This window comes from Dysidea avara, chromosome 7, assembly GCF_963678975.1.
Source record: "Dysidea avara chromosome 7, odDysAvar1.4, whole genome shotgun sequence".
NCBI lineage: Eukaryota > Metazoa > Porifera > Demospongiae > Dictyoceratida > Dysideidae > Dysidea > Dysidea avara.
This window is the reverse complement of record NC_089278.1, coordinates 15,336,169-15,355,937: the sequence shown is the minus strand read 5'-3', so window position 1 is coordinate 15,355,937 and position 19,769 is coordinate 15,336,169. Positions and strand designations below refer to the sequence as shown.

The following is a 19,769-nucleotide window of genomic DNA, read 5'->3' as shown; positions in this document are numbered from 1 at the left end:
GTTTGCTATCAGTAGCTAGCTGGCTATGCTGATAATGGTATTGTATGATTTGCATATGTGGGCAGTTGACCAGTTGACCTTGCGGTCAATTTAGCTATGTAAAAACCAATTCAAGTTTAATGCAATAGTTACAAATTTTTTATTGTTACAAATAACCTTTTGTGCACCTTTGTGTACACTGATCTCTTTAGGCCAACTCAAATAACTGTGTTGCATGCACCCTTAAGCTTGAGGTAGCCATATGCTACCTGCAGTCTGGCAAAGCAGCACACACATGCAAAAAGATCTGTACATGTGCAAAATGAGAATACAACACAAATATCTAAAACCTTGTTAGAAATAAAATCTTTGATTAGGCATAATTATGTAATTGAACAATAAATAGGTGTGGTCACATTAATTTCCACAAAAGTCACTACCCAAAATATGCACACAAATATCAATTGCTCTAGTCATTGGCCATCAGTTTTGTTTGTATGTCCAGCAAAATATTAGCAAATGCATGAAGTTTGAACTAGAAAAAAATCCTAGCCTAGCTACCTGATCAAACTGATAAAAATGCAAGACATACCTTGATTATAATTTAGTAGTAGCAACAAGCAAATACATATGATAGTGCCTACACCATGCAGCCATTGTACAAGTCACACAATACGTTCTCAGGTCACTCTAGAACAGAATGGGCAAAACATGTGACTGGATAATTGCACTCTTCTTGGAATTTTATATAAGGTAAATGTTAACCATCAGTTTTCTTATTAAGCAACCACTAAACCACACACACCTACCACAAGTATGCATAGCCTTCTACAGTGATTGAAATTTTTCAACAACGCATATATTAATGCATAGCATCCTCTGTTATACTATATATCACTTGGTAAAATTTCTCTTCAACATATACTTAGCTATCCAGCTCAGTATCCAAAGTGTATACTCCACACTGTTCTGCCATAATACTACATACACATGTACCTGTACATTTCACTCATTAACTATACACAAAATGTCACATTGCAGTGTTGGTGAATGATGTTTTATGTTCAGTGATTAACTGGTCATCACTATCATCATACAACAGGTGATCAATCTCCTCCACTAATAGTGAGAAGGTTGGCCTGTCCTCTGCTTTGTAGTTCCAGCAATGTCTCATTATCCCATACCTGTGGTAATGCAACAAGTTGTATCACAAGATAATAATTATGCACTCACATTTCATCAGTGCTAAGATGAGGCTTATCCAGTGATCCTCCATTGTGTAGATAACTGGCCATCTCATTATGGTCCACTGAAGGGTAAGGCTGTGAGCCAAGTGTAAACACTTCCCAACATGTTATCCCAAATGACCACTACACAAACAATACAATACACTTAGTATACACTATATTATACTAACCACATCAGATTTTGTGGTGAACAGTCGTTCATTAAGAGCCTCTGGTGCTAGCCACTTGATTGGCAGTGGAGCAGGATGACCCAGTCTGTAGTAGTCAGTGGAATGTACATCACGAGAAAATCCAAAATCTGCCACTTTAGTCACCATACTGCTGTCCAGCCTACAACTAACACTTATAACACAGTCACCCTATGGAATGTGATGTCACTCACATGCAGTTTCTAGCTGCCAAGTCACGATGTACAAAATGGAGTGAGGAAAGATACTCCATTCCCTTGGAAACGTCTGAACAAATCTTAATAAGGACGTCATAACTAAGTCCCTATAGGGATTGAACATATGCCATATTAATTGGAATAAACCAAGTTGCTCTTATGTAATAGTTATACCAGGTTTCTTCATAATTCAAATCTACACATAATGACAAAGCTTGATTGTGGGTTTACACATGGTGAGCAAATAAGCACAGGACATTAACACAAGTCTATAACAATATTTTAAAGCTCACAATAATCGTCATTAATAAATTATAATCAGAGTATTGGTAAAACCAGGAGGGTTGCTCACCACTACAATAGTGCATTTTTTGGCACTAAGATTATCTTCTTTTTCCAAAAAAAGGAGTGTAGGCTATGGACAAATAAGGAAGTTTAGTAAATGCTTGTTACTGTGACATTGTTGACCATACAAGCAAATAAGGAAGATTTGTAACATTTGTACTACTAGATTCTCACTTGCTCATGCTCACCCCAATTAGAATAGTTGACTGCTCTGTATCTTGATTTTTTGTTACAAGCACTGACCAATAAAAGTGGAGGAACCATATCTCCCCCTCCCCTTTTTGTTTCCACTACCTATAATTATACTGTGTCACGGTAAGTGATCACTGAGCCTCCATGTTTGTTCATACAGTCAAGGTAAGTATGCTGCAAATATGTTGTGTGTTAACTGAAGCTAAGCATGTAATTACTTCAATTAGAGTGGTTGACTGCTCTACTAGAGTTTACTACAAGCACTGTCCAATTCAAAGGCCACAGCACATTGGTTTTCTATTTTTACTGCCTATGGAACAGTGTGAACCTCTGCCATTTTGCTGCTTTGATAAAGTGCTTTGATTGTGTAGGGTAATTTTAAAGACTATCTAAGTGGAAAAAAATGCTTTTAGCTCATTATTTTTCAGCTCCCATCTCCTGCTTTTACCAACAATCTCCTGTTTCTTCTCCCACTCTCCTCCCAGTTTTAACAAAACTCTTGCAGTAGTGATGAATTCAGCTCCACATTATGTGACAAGCATTGATTTATCAAGCAACTAACCTGTTAACATTCATAATTCGTGAGCCAAAAATTTTTCTTTGACTAAAGCAATGCAATACATAACTCATGAGTGTATGTACCTCAGGATATTCTGTTGGTTCCATCTGGATTTTCCTTTTGGACTTGAGAAAAGATTTCACGTCGCCATGGCACATGTATGGCAGAACCATTAGTGGTATGCCTTCCTCTCTCAACACACTAACCCCAATTATGCCCAGTACATTAGGATGACTGAACTGTATAGCTGTAATACACTCTCTGATGAACTCCTTGGCTTTGTTAAATGTGACATCTGCCAAACAAACAAGTATCATTAACACTTATTCTGTGACAATATACCTCTTAGTGTTTTAATGGCCACATCAACTTCTTCGCCATTTCTTGTATAGACTCCCTTGTACACTTTACCAAATGCTCCTTCATAAATAAACTATCAAATGACATTTCAGAATAACAACACACACAACCTTCAGCAATTTGTTCATTAATTTGTAACATGTTAGCCTTTATTGCATGGCCAGCAAGTTGCTCCTCAAATTCAGCAAACAATGGATCAGGATTACCACCCACTGCAATAGTGTATGAAAGACACCAATTACAAGTGATAATACAACCCACATCATGGGGTACTCACAGAATGAGGCAACACGGTCCCTGTATGAAGTTGTGTTAGTAAACAACTGAATTTTGTGATTGAATTGCTGATACTCCGTGATGAATGTACTATCAGTATAACCAGGGTTCTGTTCCAATCTATTCAAGACTAGTACAAGCCTTAAATAAAAGATGTCAACACTAACACAGTGGTATAACATAATGGTAGGACACACATGTCTGTGCTTCACAAAGGGCTCACCATATTTACTAGCATCAATAGTTCATAATATATACGAGTACAAGCAATTTTAAACTAGAGTAGGGACAATATAATTATATAGTACCCCCAATAAAAAGTACTGAAACAAGCTGGAATGAAGTGGTACATAATGCCCAATTACTGTAAAACAATAAGAAGCAAATAAGCGAATATCTCTACTATGCTGTGGAGATTATATAACTGAAATGCACAGTAGGGATATTAATTTACTTATTATTGTTTCACATTATTTGGACATCACGTACTATTCCAATTCAGTACTTTTTTAATTGGGTACTTGCAGAGAGGATTATAACTAGTCTTCGTTGATCTGACATAATGTCAGATCAAAGTCAAAATTGATCTGACATGATCTGACATTGTATGGCAATGTTTAGCAGCATGCGTAATTATGCAAAGTTGGGGCATACCCCCTGAAAAAAATTTGGATTTTCAAAGCTTGGATGTGAGTATTTTGACACCCAAAACTCCTTCAGCAGCCAACATGATGCACTATACCACATATATAATAAATCTGTAATAATAATATTATGATGATTTGATATGAAATTATTCAATGTGATGTTTTGTGACATGTATCTATATCAGTTACAGTTTTAACTGCAGGACATTTAAAGCCCCTTTAGAAGCCACCAAAAACCGTGTGCGAGCATGTGGTAGAATGGTATAGATTGCACTTCATTGAAAGGTGCAGGTTCAAAGTCAGACAACTTTTTTCTACTTTTTTGAACCTTTTAGGTACACCTTTTTAAAAGCTGTTCGACTGCTCTATTAGAGTCGCTGACTGTTCTATTAGAATATACCGATCTTTTTTAGCAGAAATCGGTCGGCCATCCTTGACTGGTTCAGTAGGTAATTGGGCGGTCTTTGAGCTAATTGGTCGGTAAATGCCCGATTTTTTATTTTTATTTATGGCCGACCGTTATAATCCACTCTGGGTACTTGTCCCTAATCTAGTTTAAAATTTAGAATTTTTTTTGCTTGTGAACTTATTTGTTAATTTATGACCACTAATAATACCTTTTCCATGGAAATGTAAGCTTACTCCCACACAGTGTTGGGCAAGTTACTTGTAAAAGTAACTAGTTACATATTACATATTACTTGCAACTAAACTATTTAGTTATAGTTACATATTACCCATAAAATAAAGTAACTATAATAATATTACATATTATATTACTTTGTGTCCACAGCCTTAAGCTGTCACATGTGAAACTACCACTTTATCACGTGACATGATTTCGTTGTTGGGCAATGCGCAAATCTTGGTTATAAGCAAGAAGCTGGTGAATAAGCTTCATTCAGTAGGCTCCATTACTTTGTAGTGGCTAGGCATTACTCAGTACATTACTAACGAGATTAGTAACTTTGTTACTTGTAGTAATAATATTACATAATATTAGACCCATTACAGTAACTATATTACTTAGGTAACGCGTTAAATTTGTAAGTAAAGTTACTTGAGTTATATTACCTGTTTTTATAGCGTATTTCGTTATATTACTTACAGTAGATACCACAAAAGTAATAATATTACGTAACGCGTTATATAAGTAACGCGTTACTCCCAACACTGCTCCCACATACGTATCACAATCATGCAACTAATAAATGGTTAGTATTGGTCACAGCAAAAAATGCATCTAGAAATGCAGGCAGTCAACAAAACCTTTTACCGGTTAGTATGGCTAACAAATATTTAACAGCATCGACATACAAATCACCACTATATTTGCTCTAGGTTGCTGTGTCCTAGTTGAGCGTACTTCATGCTTACACTTTGTGCATACCATTCTACAAGCAGTTAATTTCCTGGTGGCAGGCGACATCTCATCTACAGCAATGGAGAACAGCTCACTCAACTTAAAAAAAACTTGTGTATTCTAATATACTAGTGCAGTCTTCGTAGATGGAAGTCCTACCATGTTTGACTGATGGCTATGGTAAAGAATAGCACATGCATTGTATATTTATCAATATGCCCAAGTTTCTGAATTCAAAGCATTTTCGTGAAAGAAGTAGGGCTATCTGCTTGACTGAATGCATATAGGAAATTCCTTCTTTTTTAAATTGTAGCAGTTTGATGGAAACATTTCAAGTTGATCTTAACTAAGGCACTGTTGGGCTTGAGTTTACCCAACCAATACTGTCACTTCATTGTGAAGGGAAATTAACACAGGTTTTTTAAGGTGATTTTTATCATGGGCCACACCCAAACTTTGCTTATTTGTACTATACAGTACTGTATGATATTCTAAAAATATATTGTGAACTCTTGAAAACATGCATAACCAGCTTCTGATTGTATCATATAGCACAGTACATAGTACCAAGAGCTCATAATATAAACTTTGGTAGCCCTGTATAGTGGGAATTTCCCCCAAAAAATGTCATTGATATCATCATAGAAATATTTCATGGAATAAAAACTACTTTTATGGATTAGTGTATGTCAGAATCCAAAAAGGCACATACCACACACGAGTGTTTTTATTGTGGCATGTAATACTGGTCATTTGCTGTGTACTTTAGCCTCTAGTGCTGCAAATGTGGTCAGACTGGCAAGGAGGTAACAGGCATACAAAAAGTTTGATTGCCACGATTTTTAATATACAGTGGAACCTGTTAATCAGGACACTTGAAAATAAGAACACCTGTGTAATCTGGACACTTTGTAATGGTCCCAAATTATCTCTTAGCATGTAAACTGACCTGAAAAATAAGAACACCTTGATAATCAGGACACTTTTGATGATCCCAAGGTGTCCTTAATACACAGGTTTCAGGTAGTCTTCATTCATTACTAATCTTATATTACTTGTCGTCTTCTTTATGCAAGACACATAAATGTGTTTATTTTCAACATCAACACTTCCTTAGCAGTGCAATACGTGACCCAGTCTGGGAAAACTGCATGGTCTAATCACCCATGTCAGCAGATTTGTTTTCTCCAAGAACACAAAGCTACATGAATAAACTATATAATTTCATAATCAAAATCAACTAGACTTGAGTGGTCTGCTTTTGCTGGCTGCTTTTCCCAAGCCCAGTGGTGATCTGTACATGTGGTGTGGGGCCTTAATGGAGCTCTGGTCATGGCTGTACAGCTCTGTGGTATTGAATAAAGACCTCTGCTGTGAATTTCCTTTCATTTTATCCAGTTTTGAGACCTGAATAGCCCATAACTTGACCTTATGCAGTCCTTTTCAAACAGCCTCTTGCTCTCCTTCCAGGCCCCTGCCTCCCTCCTCTTTTGGAGCTCACCTGATACAGTCAACCACGGTTTAAAATCTATCTAAAATGGTTGGAAACTTAGCTGTTGGCTACTTACACAGTGGATGCTCTGGAAGGTAAGGAATTGGTGTAAATTTGGTACACATAGCTTCAACCATTTGCGAGCTACAACTCACTAAATACTTAAAACCAGCATTTCTCAATACTTTTAAATAGGCGATAAGACTGGTTTTCCCAGACTGGGTCACATACATAGATTGTAAGTGCATAGACTGCTATAAAAGGGAGTGGATAGCTTTACTTGTTACAATCATTATTGCTACAAAAGCCAAAAATCATGACCACACCCCTTAGGAATTTATTAAATGGGATAGCTTAACCCAAGACCCAGTTGCAGGATTGAGATACCCAAATAAAGCAGCAATCCTAATACAACAGTCAGGTAAATGTGTATTCTAATAAAACAGCCACAAGTGTTTATTACTAGGTATATTAATTTAAGCAGGATCCAGTAGCAAAACATGCAACACAATTGTATACCTAGCTAATAGTTATATGTGGTTGGTTAGCTATATAACTATAATCCAAAGAAGGGTTTTTTACATACAACATTGTGTGTTTTGATTCACTACTGTTTTTAGGAAATGGATTGCTAATACATATCATATATAGGCATCTACATATGGCATGCTAACACCACACACACACACAAAGTCTATGGCAGCCATGCGAAACACCGCTACTGCCACCCAGCGAACCAGTACTGGGTTGCCTGTGCACCACTCAGGTGCTTGAGCCTTGTGCAGGAAAATCCTCACAGGGCAAGGCTAGTAACCTGTAGAAGGACTGTCCAGGTCTCATGGAGAGAGAGGGCACTTCCACAATGACACCAACACTGCAAAGCGAGACAAGGACAGTTGGGCATCCGCTTCCCCAGAAAGTACCAGGTACCCATTGATATTACAGCTGAGTGGGCTGCTTCCACAGATGACACCAGGCCACCAGGTCCCAAATATATGATAGGAGCAATGTGAGAAGTTTCTTGCTCAAGGAAACAACAACAACAACAACACCAAATTGGCAGAATGGGAATCAAACCTGATTACCACCAACCAATGCTCTAGCCACTTGGCTATGCTGCCTCACACACACATGCACGCACGCACGCACCCATGTATGCACACACAGAGCATATGCTCACCGTTTGTTCATTACTCTTCTCCTCCACACCACACAGACTCCCACCACAATCAATGTTAACACTATCACTAATACTACAGCACCAACAAGTAATCCAATCAGTAACATAATTTCTGAACTATTATTAGAAGTCATAGGTGCTATTGGAGAAGTCATACAATGGCTATTCACATGAATACAAACACACGTGAGCATACACACTTACCTGGAGCCATAGTCATCGGTATTGAATCATAACAAATATTAGTCTGTTGGAAATATGGAGTTTTGAAATTCATGTAATAGTTGTCTCTATTTACACAACTGTAGGCAGTCAGGAAAGCAACATTTTGCAATAGGTTATCAAATGATTCTCCATGAGAATAATTGGAGAGCAAGTCCACAACAGGTTCGAAACAACTTCCAGTATATTTTTGAGATAGCACACAGTCATCAGGACACAAACTTAATAGTTTGTGTCAGAACATGGAGGGAACTGGTAGGTACAAGCAAACCACTCCAACAGTTCAGCACAGAACGGCGATACATTTTTCAAACTGGTACTAAGGAATTCTATATCAGTCACAAGTGAGGTATGAATGATGGCCACATCAGGAGCATAATAATTATTGAATTTATATTTAGTCCTGCACAAGTTATCATCGGGTGGTACAGGGACACACCTACGTAGCATGACAGCAAGTACAAACAGTATCATTGTATTCTATATACACAACTGTCTGTAGTGGCATGTGTGTAGTGTATATTAATGCACATAGTGATATACACATGATACAATAGTAACTTACTGCACATGATCAGTGGCACTTGGTATGGCTATAATAATAAAATTATGTAATTTGTGTACTATGCAAGCAACTATGTTATTTTATTTAATAATTTGGGGCTAGACTGTCTGATTTTGTCCTTGTATGGGTAAAAATAAATGTCTTACAAATTATTTAGCTAGTGTAATAGTACTCTAACAGATGAGTGTCTTCAGCTACAAAACAGTATCCTGAACAGTATCCTGAACAGTCTTATCACTTGTATTGTTAGTAATGAATAGAAATCAGTTAGCTAATTTTATTTAGTCCAGACATACCAAGTATAGAATTTAACTTTCAAATGGAAAGTTCAAAGCAGTAACTGATGACCGTTGAGAACATTAAACTATTACTGACTGCTCTAATAGGGTAATTGTTATTATGGTTTGAGTGATCATGTCCAAAGTGTATTCAGCTAAAACAATGGACCAGTCATTGTGAAAGCAAACTCTGAACCAGGTCACCAGCTACGTCATTACTATAGTTCATATAGAGAATCTGCAGTTTGGACTGGCATTAACACTTCTAGTAACTCCAGGCAAAAACTAGCCACACTGTAAAAGAATGGTGCAACTTTCAAAAGCCTGGGTGAAAAATTGTGAAATCAAAAGGTGGAAGCCAAGAAATAGCTGCAGTGATGTACACAATCATTATTAAAATTAATCGGCATCAATATTATTATAGCCATCTGTTGGCCATCATTTTTTCAACCTCAGGCTTTACAACAAGTCACGCCCTATTACAGCCTTGTATTTTATTTCTCTTTTTTGTATTTTATGATATCCCAAAGCTAGTCATAGGCTGACTTTGCATGGGCTTGTATTTACCTATAGTCTTATTGTCTACAGACACAGTGATGATTATGAAAGACAGAAGTTGCAATTGCATTTAATATTTTCATAGTACTCTAATAGAGTGCAGAAGGACTAATACAACAAATTTAGAAGGGAACAATCTAGATGTTTCATTAGGGACCAGCCTATTATGCTCAAAATTTTACCTATTGCACTGCTCAAAAATTTTACCTATTTTAATATGCTCAAATTATGTTCAAACTTTATGCCTCATTTCCCATGTTTTACTAATAAATTTGCAGTTATGGGCACATAATAAGTGGCTGAAGCACATCTTTACTCTTCAAAATGCATGTGACAGAAAAGATGGATATACTCTAATAGAACAGTCAGCTACCTGATTGTTCTATTAGAGTTATTGACTGTTCTATTAGAGTATATCAATCTTTTTCTGTAATATGTATTTTGACCATCAAGGGTTTGTAGTATGGCTCAAATATTCTTCCTATTATGCTAGCATTATGCTCAATGCTTTCAGGCACCTATTATGCTCATAATTATGCCAGCATAATCGGCGAGTCCCTGTTTTTCATTGGTAAATTTATGAAATTATTAACGTTAACTTTTGAGTAGATTTACACTAGAGTTTTCATCAACTGTAATAGAAATTAAATAATAGCTGATGACAGTGGCTCAATGGTGAATGATTTTGGGGTTAGGTGTGGAGGTCACTGGTTTGATCCCTTGTGCTTGTCAGTGACAGTTCTATTAGAGCATTTCAATTACTGTAATTTTACACCAGGTCCATTTTCTCCTTGTAACTCTGCAGCTGTTCCTTACAAAATATTTCAGCTTTGATGGCTAACCTATACACAGACTGATTTTCAGGTTTTTCCATTTACCGTGTAGGTAGGACAAAAATCAGTCTCTTTAAACAAATAATTGACCATAGCTCTGTGAATATTGCAGATTATGCATCAGATATAGAACATGAATGCACTTTAATGTACATTAGACTCCAAGGCAATCGACTTATGTATTTTCATTTTATGCCAACTTTAGTTAAAGCATTTTAACCTTTAAAATAAAATAAAATGAAGAAAATGAATTTTAAGGATCCATATTTCAATAATGCATATGGCAAGTTTGATATACGTTGAGTGTTAAAGGCAGAGGATATTTGCAATATATAAAAATCATTCCATTTGAAGGAGGGTACATGGAGCTACATATGCAGGATTCAGCAGGAAAACTGTGTTTTCTTCTTCCTCCTGTCAGTAAACCGATGGTGTTACATGCCTACATTTTTGGCAGCAAAACACACTACCATGTTTCTCAATGTGGCATATAGCACATGACGGCTCAGCTGGCTCTATCTTTCATCACTATAATTCTTTTGTATTTTAAGTGCCTACATAATCAAAAGCTTATTACTCATTGTGCACTTGTTCAGCTCATTATTATTCAGTATGTGCTCTCTTCAGATGTAGTAGTGCAAACAAGAGCCAACCCTAGTATCCAAGTTAAAAACGCTCTGGATAATGTGAATGGGGTGTAACCTAGATTACATTTGACTTTTTGTATCTAATCAGGTAGAATAAGAAAGCGTAGTATCTGCAATTCATATATCACTATTTTATAGACTCAAGCTGTGCAGTTGGTAAGTCTGTGGGTTACAGGGAGTGGAAAGATGGGACAAATATCTGCTTTACAGCACTTCACAAAATTATGCAGGCTACACCTCCTAGCTCACACTTATTTTTATAGTGTGCATTATTTTCATTAGTAACATCATTTCTATTTGTTTCATCTAATTATAATCTAATCCAAAACAGCCAAGCTGTAAAAAAAGTGTGCGGCCCTCAGAAAGGCTATGGTGAAAAAAGATGTGAAATCCAAGGTGGCGGCCAAGAAATGGCTGTGATGGTAGGTTAATGGTAAAAATTTTAATAATGACAATTCAGGTAAATTTTGTGAAGCGGCACAAAAATTCACCTGAATTGTCGTTATTAAAATTTTTACCATTAACCTACCATCACAGCCATTTCTTGGCCGCCACCTTGGATTTCACATCTTTTTTCACCATAGCCTTTCTGAGGGCCGCACACTTTTTTTACAGCTTGGCTGTTTTGGATTAGATTTCATTTCTTTTTGTATTTGTATACCCCAAAGCCGGCCTATGGCCAGCTTTGGGAATTTTTTAACCTATGTTTTTTTCTTTACTACAGGAAGAAGAAAAGATGAAGTAGATGCACTTTAAATATTTTATCAGTAAATGTACAAATTATATATATGTGACCGGATTTGCGAAAAGGGGTCTTCCACACACATCCAATTTACGAACTTTGGCAGTTCATAATGTCAGATAGGAAAATAGCATTGCCTTGAAATTTGGACAGTGATGAGTAACAACATAGGTTAATGCATGAACAAACTTTCAGGTTAGTATCTTCTTTGAGCACAAAGGTATGGTCATTCAAGTTCATAGAATTGGATGTGTGTGGAAGACCCTTTTTCGTAAATCCGGTCACATATAATACATATGTGACCGGATTTGCGAAAAGGGGCCTTCCACACATCCAATTTGCCAACCTTGACAATTGATAACTTCAGATTGGAAAGAGCTATTGCCTTGAAATTTGGGCAGTGGTGATTTCTTTGCAGCTGAACTCTCTACATGATGGTTTCTTTGTAGCTGAACTCTCTACAAGGTAATTTCTTCTAGCTGATCTCTCTACAGGGTGATTTGTTTGTATAGCTGAACTATCTACAAGGTAACTTCTTCTAGCTGATCTCTCTACAAAGTGATTTGTTTGTATAGCTGAACTATCTACAAGGTAACTTCTTCTAGCTGATCTCTCTACAGGGTGATTTGTTTGTAGCTGAACTCTCTACAGGTGATTTGTTTGTAGCTGAATTCTGTACAGGTGATTTGTTTGCAGCTGAGCTCTTTACAGAATGGTTTCTTTGTAGCTGAACTCTCTACAAGGTAACTTTTCTAGCTGATGTCTCTACAAGGTGACTAGTTTGTAGCTGAACTCTCTACATGGTGGTTTCTTTTTGTAACTGAACTTTCTACAAGGTGACTTCTTCTAGCTGATCTTTCAATAGGGTGATTTGTTTGTAGCTTCACTCTCTACAAGGTAACTTCTTCTAGCTGATCTCTCTACAGGGAGATTTGTTTGTAGCTGAACTCTCTACAGGTGATTTGTTTGTAGCTGAATTCTGTACGGGTGATTTGTTTGCAGCTGAGCTCTTTACAGAATGGTTTCTTTGTAGCTGAACTCTCTAAAAGGTAACTTCTTCTAACTGATCTTTCTACAGGGTGATTTGTTTGTAGCTGAACTATCTACATGGTAATATCTTCTAGCTGATCTCTCTACAGGGTGATTTGTTTGGAGCTGAATTCTGTACAGGTGATCTGTTTGCAGCTGAGCTCTTTACAGAATGGTTACTTTGTAGCTGAACTCTCTACAAGGTAATTTCTTCTAGCTGATCTCTCTACAGGGAGATTTGTTTGTAGCTGAACTCTCTACAAGGTAACTTTTCTAGCTGATGTCTCTACAAGGTGGCTAGTTTGTAGCTGAACTCTCTACATGGTGGTTTCTTTGTAACTGAAATTTCTACAAGGTGACTTCTTCTAGCTGATCTTTCAATAGGATGGTTTGTTTGTAGCTTCACTCTCTACAAGGTAACTTCTTCTAGCTGATCTCTCTACAGGGAGATTTGTTTGAAGCTGAACTTTCTAAATGATGGTTTCTTTGTAGCTGAACTCTCTACAAGGTAATTTCTTCTAGCTGATCTCTCTACAGGGAGATTTGTTTGCAGCTGAACTATCTACAAGGTAACTTCTTCTAGCTGATCTCTCTACAGGGAGATTTGCTTGTAGCTGAACTCTCTACAGGTGATTTGTTTGAAACTGAACTTTCTAAATGATGGTTTCTTTGTAGCTGAACTCTCTACAAGGTAATTTCTTCTAGCTGATCTCTCTACAGGATGATTTGTTTGAAGCTGAACTTTCTAAATGATGGTTTCTTTGTAGCTGAACTCTCTACAAGGTAATTTCTTCTAGCTGATCTCTCTACAGGGAGATTTGTTTGTAGCTGAACTATTACAAGGTAACTTCTTCTAGCTGATCTCTCTACAGGGTGATTTGTTCATAGCTGAATTCTGTACAGGTGATTTGTTTGCAACTGAGCTCTTTACAAAATGGTTTCTTTGTAGCTGAACTCTCTACAAGGTAACTTCTTCTAACTGATCTTTCTACAGGGCAATTTGTTTGTGGCAGAATTTTATACAGGGTGATTTCTTTGCAGCTGATCTCTCTACAGGGTGATTTGTTTGTAGCTGAACGATCTACAAGGTAACTTCTTCTAGCTGATCTCTCTACAGGGTGGTTTCTTTGTAGTTGAACTCTCTACAAGATAACTTCTTCTTAGACTAGCTGATCTCTCTACAGGGTGATTTGTTTGTAGCTGAACGATCTACAAGGTAACTTCTTCTAGCTGATCTCTCTACAGGGTGGTTTCTTTGTAGCAGAAGTCTCTAAAAGGTAACTTCTTCTAACTGATCTTTCTACAGGGTAATTTGTTTGTGGCTGCATTTTCTACAGGGTGATTTCTTTGCAGCTGAACTCTCTACACAGTGTGCGAAATAACATCCGGACACCGGACAATTTCCGGTCAATTACACTAGGTGTCAGGTCATCATTGAATTTGTCCGGAAATAATGTCCTTTCAAAGTTTATAGTGTTAGCATTGGGCTAGGAGGGAGGCCAGACATGATGGTATTGACATGTAATTAAGTTATTTGCTTTTGGTTTGCAGTAGTAAAATGTATTTATAACCTGATTACAGTTAGTAGCTTTTACTTGTGGTATCCATGATCACCTGTACAACCAGTTTTTAAGCTAGAATGAACAAGACATCAGTGCATCTATTTATATTAGGGATAGAGCCATTATATATTCTAAGCCATGGCAGCTGCCAGCATAAGCAAAGTTTGACCACATAGCTATATCATTCCAAGGCAAGCCCTGACTGAAGTCCTTATGGTTCCTTTCCTACAAAGGCCCAATTTATTGCATAGAAGCCCTTTCATGTGGCCAGTAGCTACCTTTAAAATGCTGTACTATCAGTATCAGTGAGTGGTTGACAAGTAATCAGCTGTACAGTACATTGGTGGCCCCAGTGTTTGATACAAACATACAAGTGGTAGAAACATAGGAAAGGAGAAACAATAGAAGTTAAAATGTCCAGTCAAATTGCTTAATGTCCACTCAAGTTTTGCAATGCCCTGACAGTACGACAGGACATGTCTGAAAAGTTATTTCGCACACTGCTACATGGTGGTTTCTTTGTAGCTGAACTCTCTACAAGGTAATTTCTTCTAGCTGATCTCTCTACAGGGAGATCTGTTTGTAGCTGAACTATCTACAATGTAACTTCTTCTAACTGATCTTTCTACAGGGCAATTTGCTTGTGGCAGAATTTTATACAGGGTGATTTCTTTGCAGCTGAACTCTCTACGTGGTGGTTTCTTTGTAGCTGAACTCTCACCAAAGTAATTTCTTCTAGCTGATCTCTCTACAGGGTGATTTGTTTGTAGCTGAACTCTCTACAAGGTAACTTCTTCTAGCTGATGTCTCTACAAAGTCACTAGTTTGTACCTGAGTTCTCTACATGGTGGTTTCTTTGTAACTGAACTCTCTACAAGGTGACCTCTTCTAGCTGATCTTTCTACAGGGTGATTTGTTTGAAGCTGAACTCTCTACAAGGTAACTTCTTCTAGCTGATCTCTCTACAGGGAGATTTGTTTGTAGCTGAACTCTCTACATGATGGTTTCTTTGTAGCTGAACTCTCTACAATGTAACTTCTTCTAGCTAATATCTCTACAGGGAGATTTGTTTGTAGCTGAACTCTCTACATGATGGTTCCTTTGTAGCTGAACTCTCTGCAAGGTAACTTCTTCTATTGATCTCTCCACAGGACGATTTATTTGTAGCTGAACTCTCTACATGGTGGTTTCTTTGTAGCTGAACTCTATACAAGGTGATTTTTTCTAGCTGAACTATCCATTTCCATAGTTGCATGAACTCCCTACAAGGTAACTTCTTCTAGCTGATCTCTCTACAGGGTGACTTGTGTGTAGCTGATCTCTATACAGGTTTCTTGTTTCTAGCTGATCTCTTGAATTCTCTTCAGGGTGACTGCTCTATTAGGATGACTGCTCTATTAGAGTATCTCGATCTCGCACTTGCTGCACCAAGTTGGATTTCGTGTTATAACTCCGTGGCTTTAAGTCTGATTCTTCTACACCATTGATGAGCCTTTCTAAGATGATTACTCCATCTGTACAACAATTTTCAAAGCATTACCCGAAGCGGTTTATCTGGTAGGCGTGGCAAGCAGTCGTTATTTTTATTAGCTAATCTCGATTGCGTAATTGTTACACACTGTTGGTTTTTTCGTTGTATCTTCCTGTTTTTTAGCTCGATTTCTTTCAAACCACAAAAGGTTTGAGGTTCAATAGTTAACCTATTCACCCACCGATTTTCAGCTTCTTCCCATACGCGGTTTACCCTGTAGGCGTGACAACATATTGGTGTTGGTTTTCGTGAATAATCGCTCATAACTCTTTGCCTGTTTATCGTATTCCAGCCAAAGTTGGTACCGAGATGCGCCTTTATATCCCCCTTCTGTGTGCCAAATTTCAGGGCAATCGGATATGGCGTTCGAGTTTTATAGCAATTTTTGTAAGTGTGCGACAAGAAAAAGAAAAATAAGAAAAAAAACCCGAAGAAACTGAGCCAATTTTTGAAGTCGCATATCTCGGGAACGCGCGAAGCGATTTCGCTCAAATTTGGAATGTGGAGTGCTGCAGTTGGAGGGAATGTCCACAGCAAAAATCGTCTTGTTTCATCAAGGAAGCACAGAGCTACGGAGGTGCGAAAATTGCGTTTTCTTTCTTCCTGTCAATATACTCACGGGTGTTACGCGCCGGCTTCTTGGGCCGCACGACACACTACCGTGTGTCTTGATGCACCAGAACTCTGTCCATATGAAAGTGTATCCAGTTTGACTGTTCCTACTATATAGGGACAAATTTTTCATGAAAATGTGTAAAAGCGTTTTTTTATTATTATTATTTTATTCACAGTATTCCATACAACCTGCAAAAGTGATACAAGGGACCCCAACATATTAACAATTGTATTTTCATGTAGCTGTTGTCACTTATGAAATGTGCAAAAAAAATTTCTTTCGAAAATTTCTGTTTATATGGTAGCATATAGAAAGTATTGTCTTACGTACTTTACTTAGTCCACTCAACCAAACAATAGAGTATCACATATCACTCTCTAACAGTAGAACACTATCAGATCCAACTCACCAGTCAGAGTGACACAATCCTCACCACTCACTGGCACTCCATAGGGAGGAGAACACTGTACATCAACTACTGAGGGTATACTAGGGTAGTGTGTCATCAATGACATTAACACATTGTGCAGATGTACGGCACATATTCCAGTAGTGTTGTGCTCCATACATGAGTGTGTACATATTGGAACAACTAGTCCAGTATCACTCTTACATGGAGGAAAATAATAGTTACAAAGAAATTCCATTACTTTCTCCCTACAATAACTGCCATTAGCTACAGAGATGGAATTGACTAAAGATGTAACAATAAAGCTTGATTGGTTAGAATGATAGCAGACATCACCCTTGGTGTAGTTAGCACAATCTAACAACTTCACTTCACCCACTGGACCACATGTACTATAACAATATCATACAAATAGTAATACATGCTTCTCAAGAAACGTAACCGCATGCAAGATAAACAAAGTCTAGACCAGGTGGCTATAAACCAAAACTTTCAACAAATAAAGTTAGCGTCTGGTCTAATTACATAACAGCTTAGCCTCTGTGAGTTGACCTGGGAATGTAAGTTGTAATGTCATGCACATGCAGGTGTTCATTGTATAAAACTTCTTCATAGGTATTTTACAAATAAAATCTTTAATTAAGATACACACATACCTCACAGCAACCACGCTAGTACATGATATGATAACAACTAGCAATTGTATCCAAATAGAGTCCATTTTGTCTGAAAGAGTTCTTCACTACAGAGAACAAAGACCACAAATGCAACATAATTTAGATGTTCACTTGGAATCATTGAATACCTTATAGTATGTATTCAGAGCATCATAATATACTATAGATTGTACAATACTCTGACTCGTGGTGATTGTTTCAGCTGTACAGTTACTGCTTGTAAGTTGTTTGTGTTGTATGTGCAGAGTGCAGTGTGTGAGGTACAAATTGTCTGCACTGCATGTCTGATCTGCATGCTTGCTAGTGTACAGAAGCATAGTAGAGTATGTATAGTGCAGTATGTCGTCCACAGCTATGAGTTCAGACATTATCTTGCAGTCGTAAAAGTATACAGGGTTACATATAATATTATAACTAAACTTTATTTGGATGAAACATTTCACTATGCAGTTAATACATATCATGTCGGCATGCAGTGCCCAGATTTGTATTTTTATTTGTTCCAAAAGTGAGAACCACTTTATGATAAAGTTGGTACAGTGTAACCGCTCTAAAAGAACACACATGGATTCTGGACAATCTCTTAATAATCCCAAATCAACAATATTAATAGCTTATACACCCCTTAACTGAGGACACCTCTTTACAAAGGACAAAAATAAATTTCCCAATGGTGTCCACCTTAAAAAGGTTATAAACACCACTTGTACACTTTCAATTCGGAACACCACTGCTGAAAGCAATACTTTTTACACCAAGTAACTTTCCTTGAAAATATACTTATTTTACTATGTAGCTATATAAACACATGCACAGTACAGCCCATAAACTATGAATATGTAGTGCTAGAAATAGTAACACACCTAAAAGGTAATACCTCAATAAAGTATAAACACTAAATTAAATAAGGTGTTTACATGTAGGAGTATCTCACATGTTACAGTCAGCTTACAGGAATATCACTGGAACATCACTGAGCCAGGAATTTCCAGTTCAGACATTACTCAGTGACTTAGTTATAATTGATTAATACTACAGTGTGCATGGCAGTGATCAGCTGTACCTACACTGAGATGTTAATCAAAATAGTAGCTACAGCTAGTCTATAAACCCATATAACTAAACTGCATCCACAAAACTACTTAGCTACTGCTAAAATATGCAGTCAGCTAGCGGGGCATGGCTAGTCTCACCCTCAGACCAAAGGGACGAGACTAGGACATGGCTGCATGTGTCTCCAACCAAATCAAACATATGTTTTACAAAATTACACATTTATTATAGTTTGTAGTGTGGCTCTCATCTAGTACAGTCTGCACTAGGACTGTCTGCAATCTGCCAGTTGGCCCCGCTTGGAGACTATAGCTCCCACGGATCAAGTGTCTAGCCCAGTCACTATAGACTATAAACTCACGAACACCTCTTACAACTGTACAATTACATGTGTGAAAAACGTCTTATTTTGTTAAGACAACATAAGTACAGGGGTCTAGACTCAGGGTATACCATGCACTGATACCCACAGGGTGGTCAGTACAGAAGCCCTCCATGGCAAGACTTACATTACTAGCTATTAAAATTATAATACAAAATAATCATTATAGCATGCAGAAAAGTTCAGTTTAGGCAAACGGATAGATCCCAGTCCCGGGAGGCTCTAGAATTAAAAATCCTGTATGAGCAGGAGACAGCAATGCGAGCAGCCGGCCTGCTCAAACAGGGATCTTCATGATACTGAGTCTTCGTCACTTCCGACAAGTATACAAGCATGGGGCAATTGTGTCCAGCATAAAAAAAACCGATCTCACCATGTTATACTCACTATGTAATCGTTTTTTTCTGAATCGTGGTCGGTGTAGCCAGCTCTTCAGTTCTTAATCGAGAATCATGGCGCTATAATCGATTAAAGATTATAAGCGCCCCGAAGGATGACACTACTGTATAATAGATCTAAAAGTCTAATGCAGTGGAACATACACCATCATTGTACTCTGTGTTTCGCGACAAAGTCCTCGAGTCGTCCTTTCTGGCTTGCACTAGGATTTAATTTAACATAATTATTACGTAAGAGATTG

At 37.5% G+C, this 19,769-nt stretch overlaps 1 protein-coding gene across 2 annotated transcripts; it reads right to left on the bottom strand.

The window, feature by feature from the left end:
* Window positions 1-932: 932 nt before the first annotated feature.
* On the bottom strand, window positions 933-19,739 carry LOC136261368 (tyrosine-protein kinase receptor UFO-like). Of its 2 annotated transcripts, XM_066055361.1 has the most exons (14): window positions 19,517-19,739; window positions 17,674-17,759; window positions 17,018-17,409; window positions 8,813-8,840; window positions 8,230-8,686; window positions 8,026-8,164; window positions 3,345-3,484; window positions 3,178-3,279; window positions 3,050-3,127; window positions 2,791-3,002; window positions 1,609-1,718; window positions 1,397-1,556; window positions 1,213-1,349; window positions 933-1,163 (listed from the first exon to the last, which is right to left on the bottom strand). In XM_066055361.1, the coding sequence occupies exons 5-14, from the start codon at window positions 8,300-8,302 to the stop codon at window positions 1,010-1,012; spliced, it is 1,305 nt and encodes a 434-aa protein (XP_065911433.1). In that variant the 5' UTR covers window positions 8,303-8,686; window positions 8,813-8,840; window positions 17,018-17,409; window positions 17,674-17,759; window positions 19,517-19,739; the 3' UTR covers window positions 933-1,009. The 2 variants fall into 2 exon arrangements, with proteins under 2 accessions (XP_065911433.1, XP_065911434.1); XM_066055362.1 differs by lacking the exons at window positions 8,813-8,840; window positions 17,018-17,409; window positions 17,674-17,759; window positions 19,517-19,739 and having other exon boundaries at window positions 8,230-8,695.
* Window positions 19,740-19,769: the final 30 nt, after the last annotated feature.

What these genes read in the sequence shown, in the direction of transcription:
- LOC136261368 (XM_066055361.1), bottom strand. Translation starts at nt 8,302, where the DNA reads ATGAATTTCAAAACTCCATATTTCCAACAGACTAATATTTGTTATGAT. An exon ending in GGACCGTGTTGCCTCATTCT is followed by an intron (nt 3,280 to 3,344) that starts GTGAGTACCCCA and finishes ACACTATTGCAG; the next exon opens with TGGGTGGTAATCCTGATCCA. An exon ending in AACCAACAGAATATCCTGAG is followed by an intron (nt 1,719 to 2,790) that starts GTACATACACTC and finishes CAATCCCTATAG; the next exon opens with GGACTTAGTTATGACGTCCT.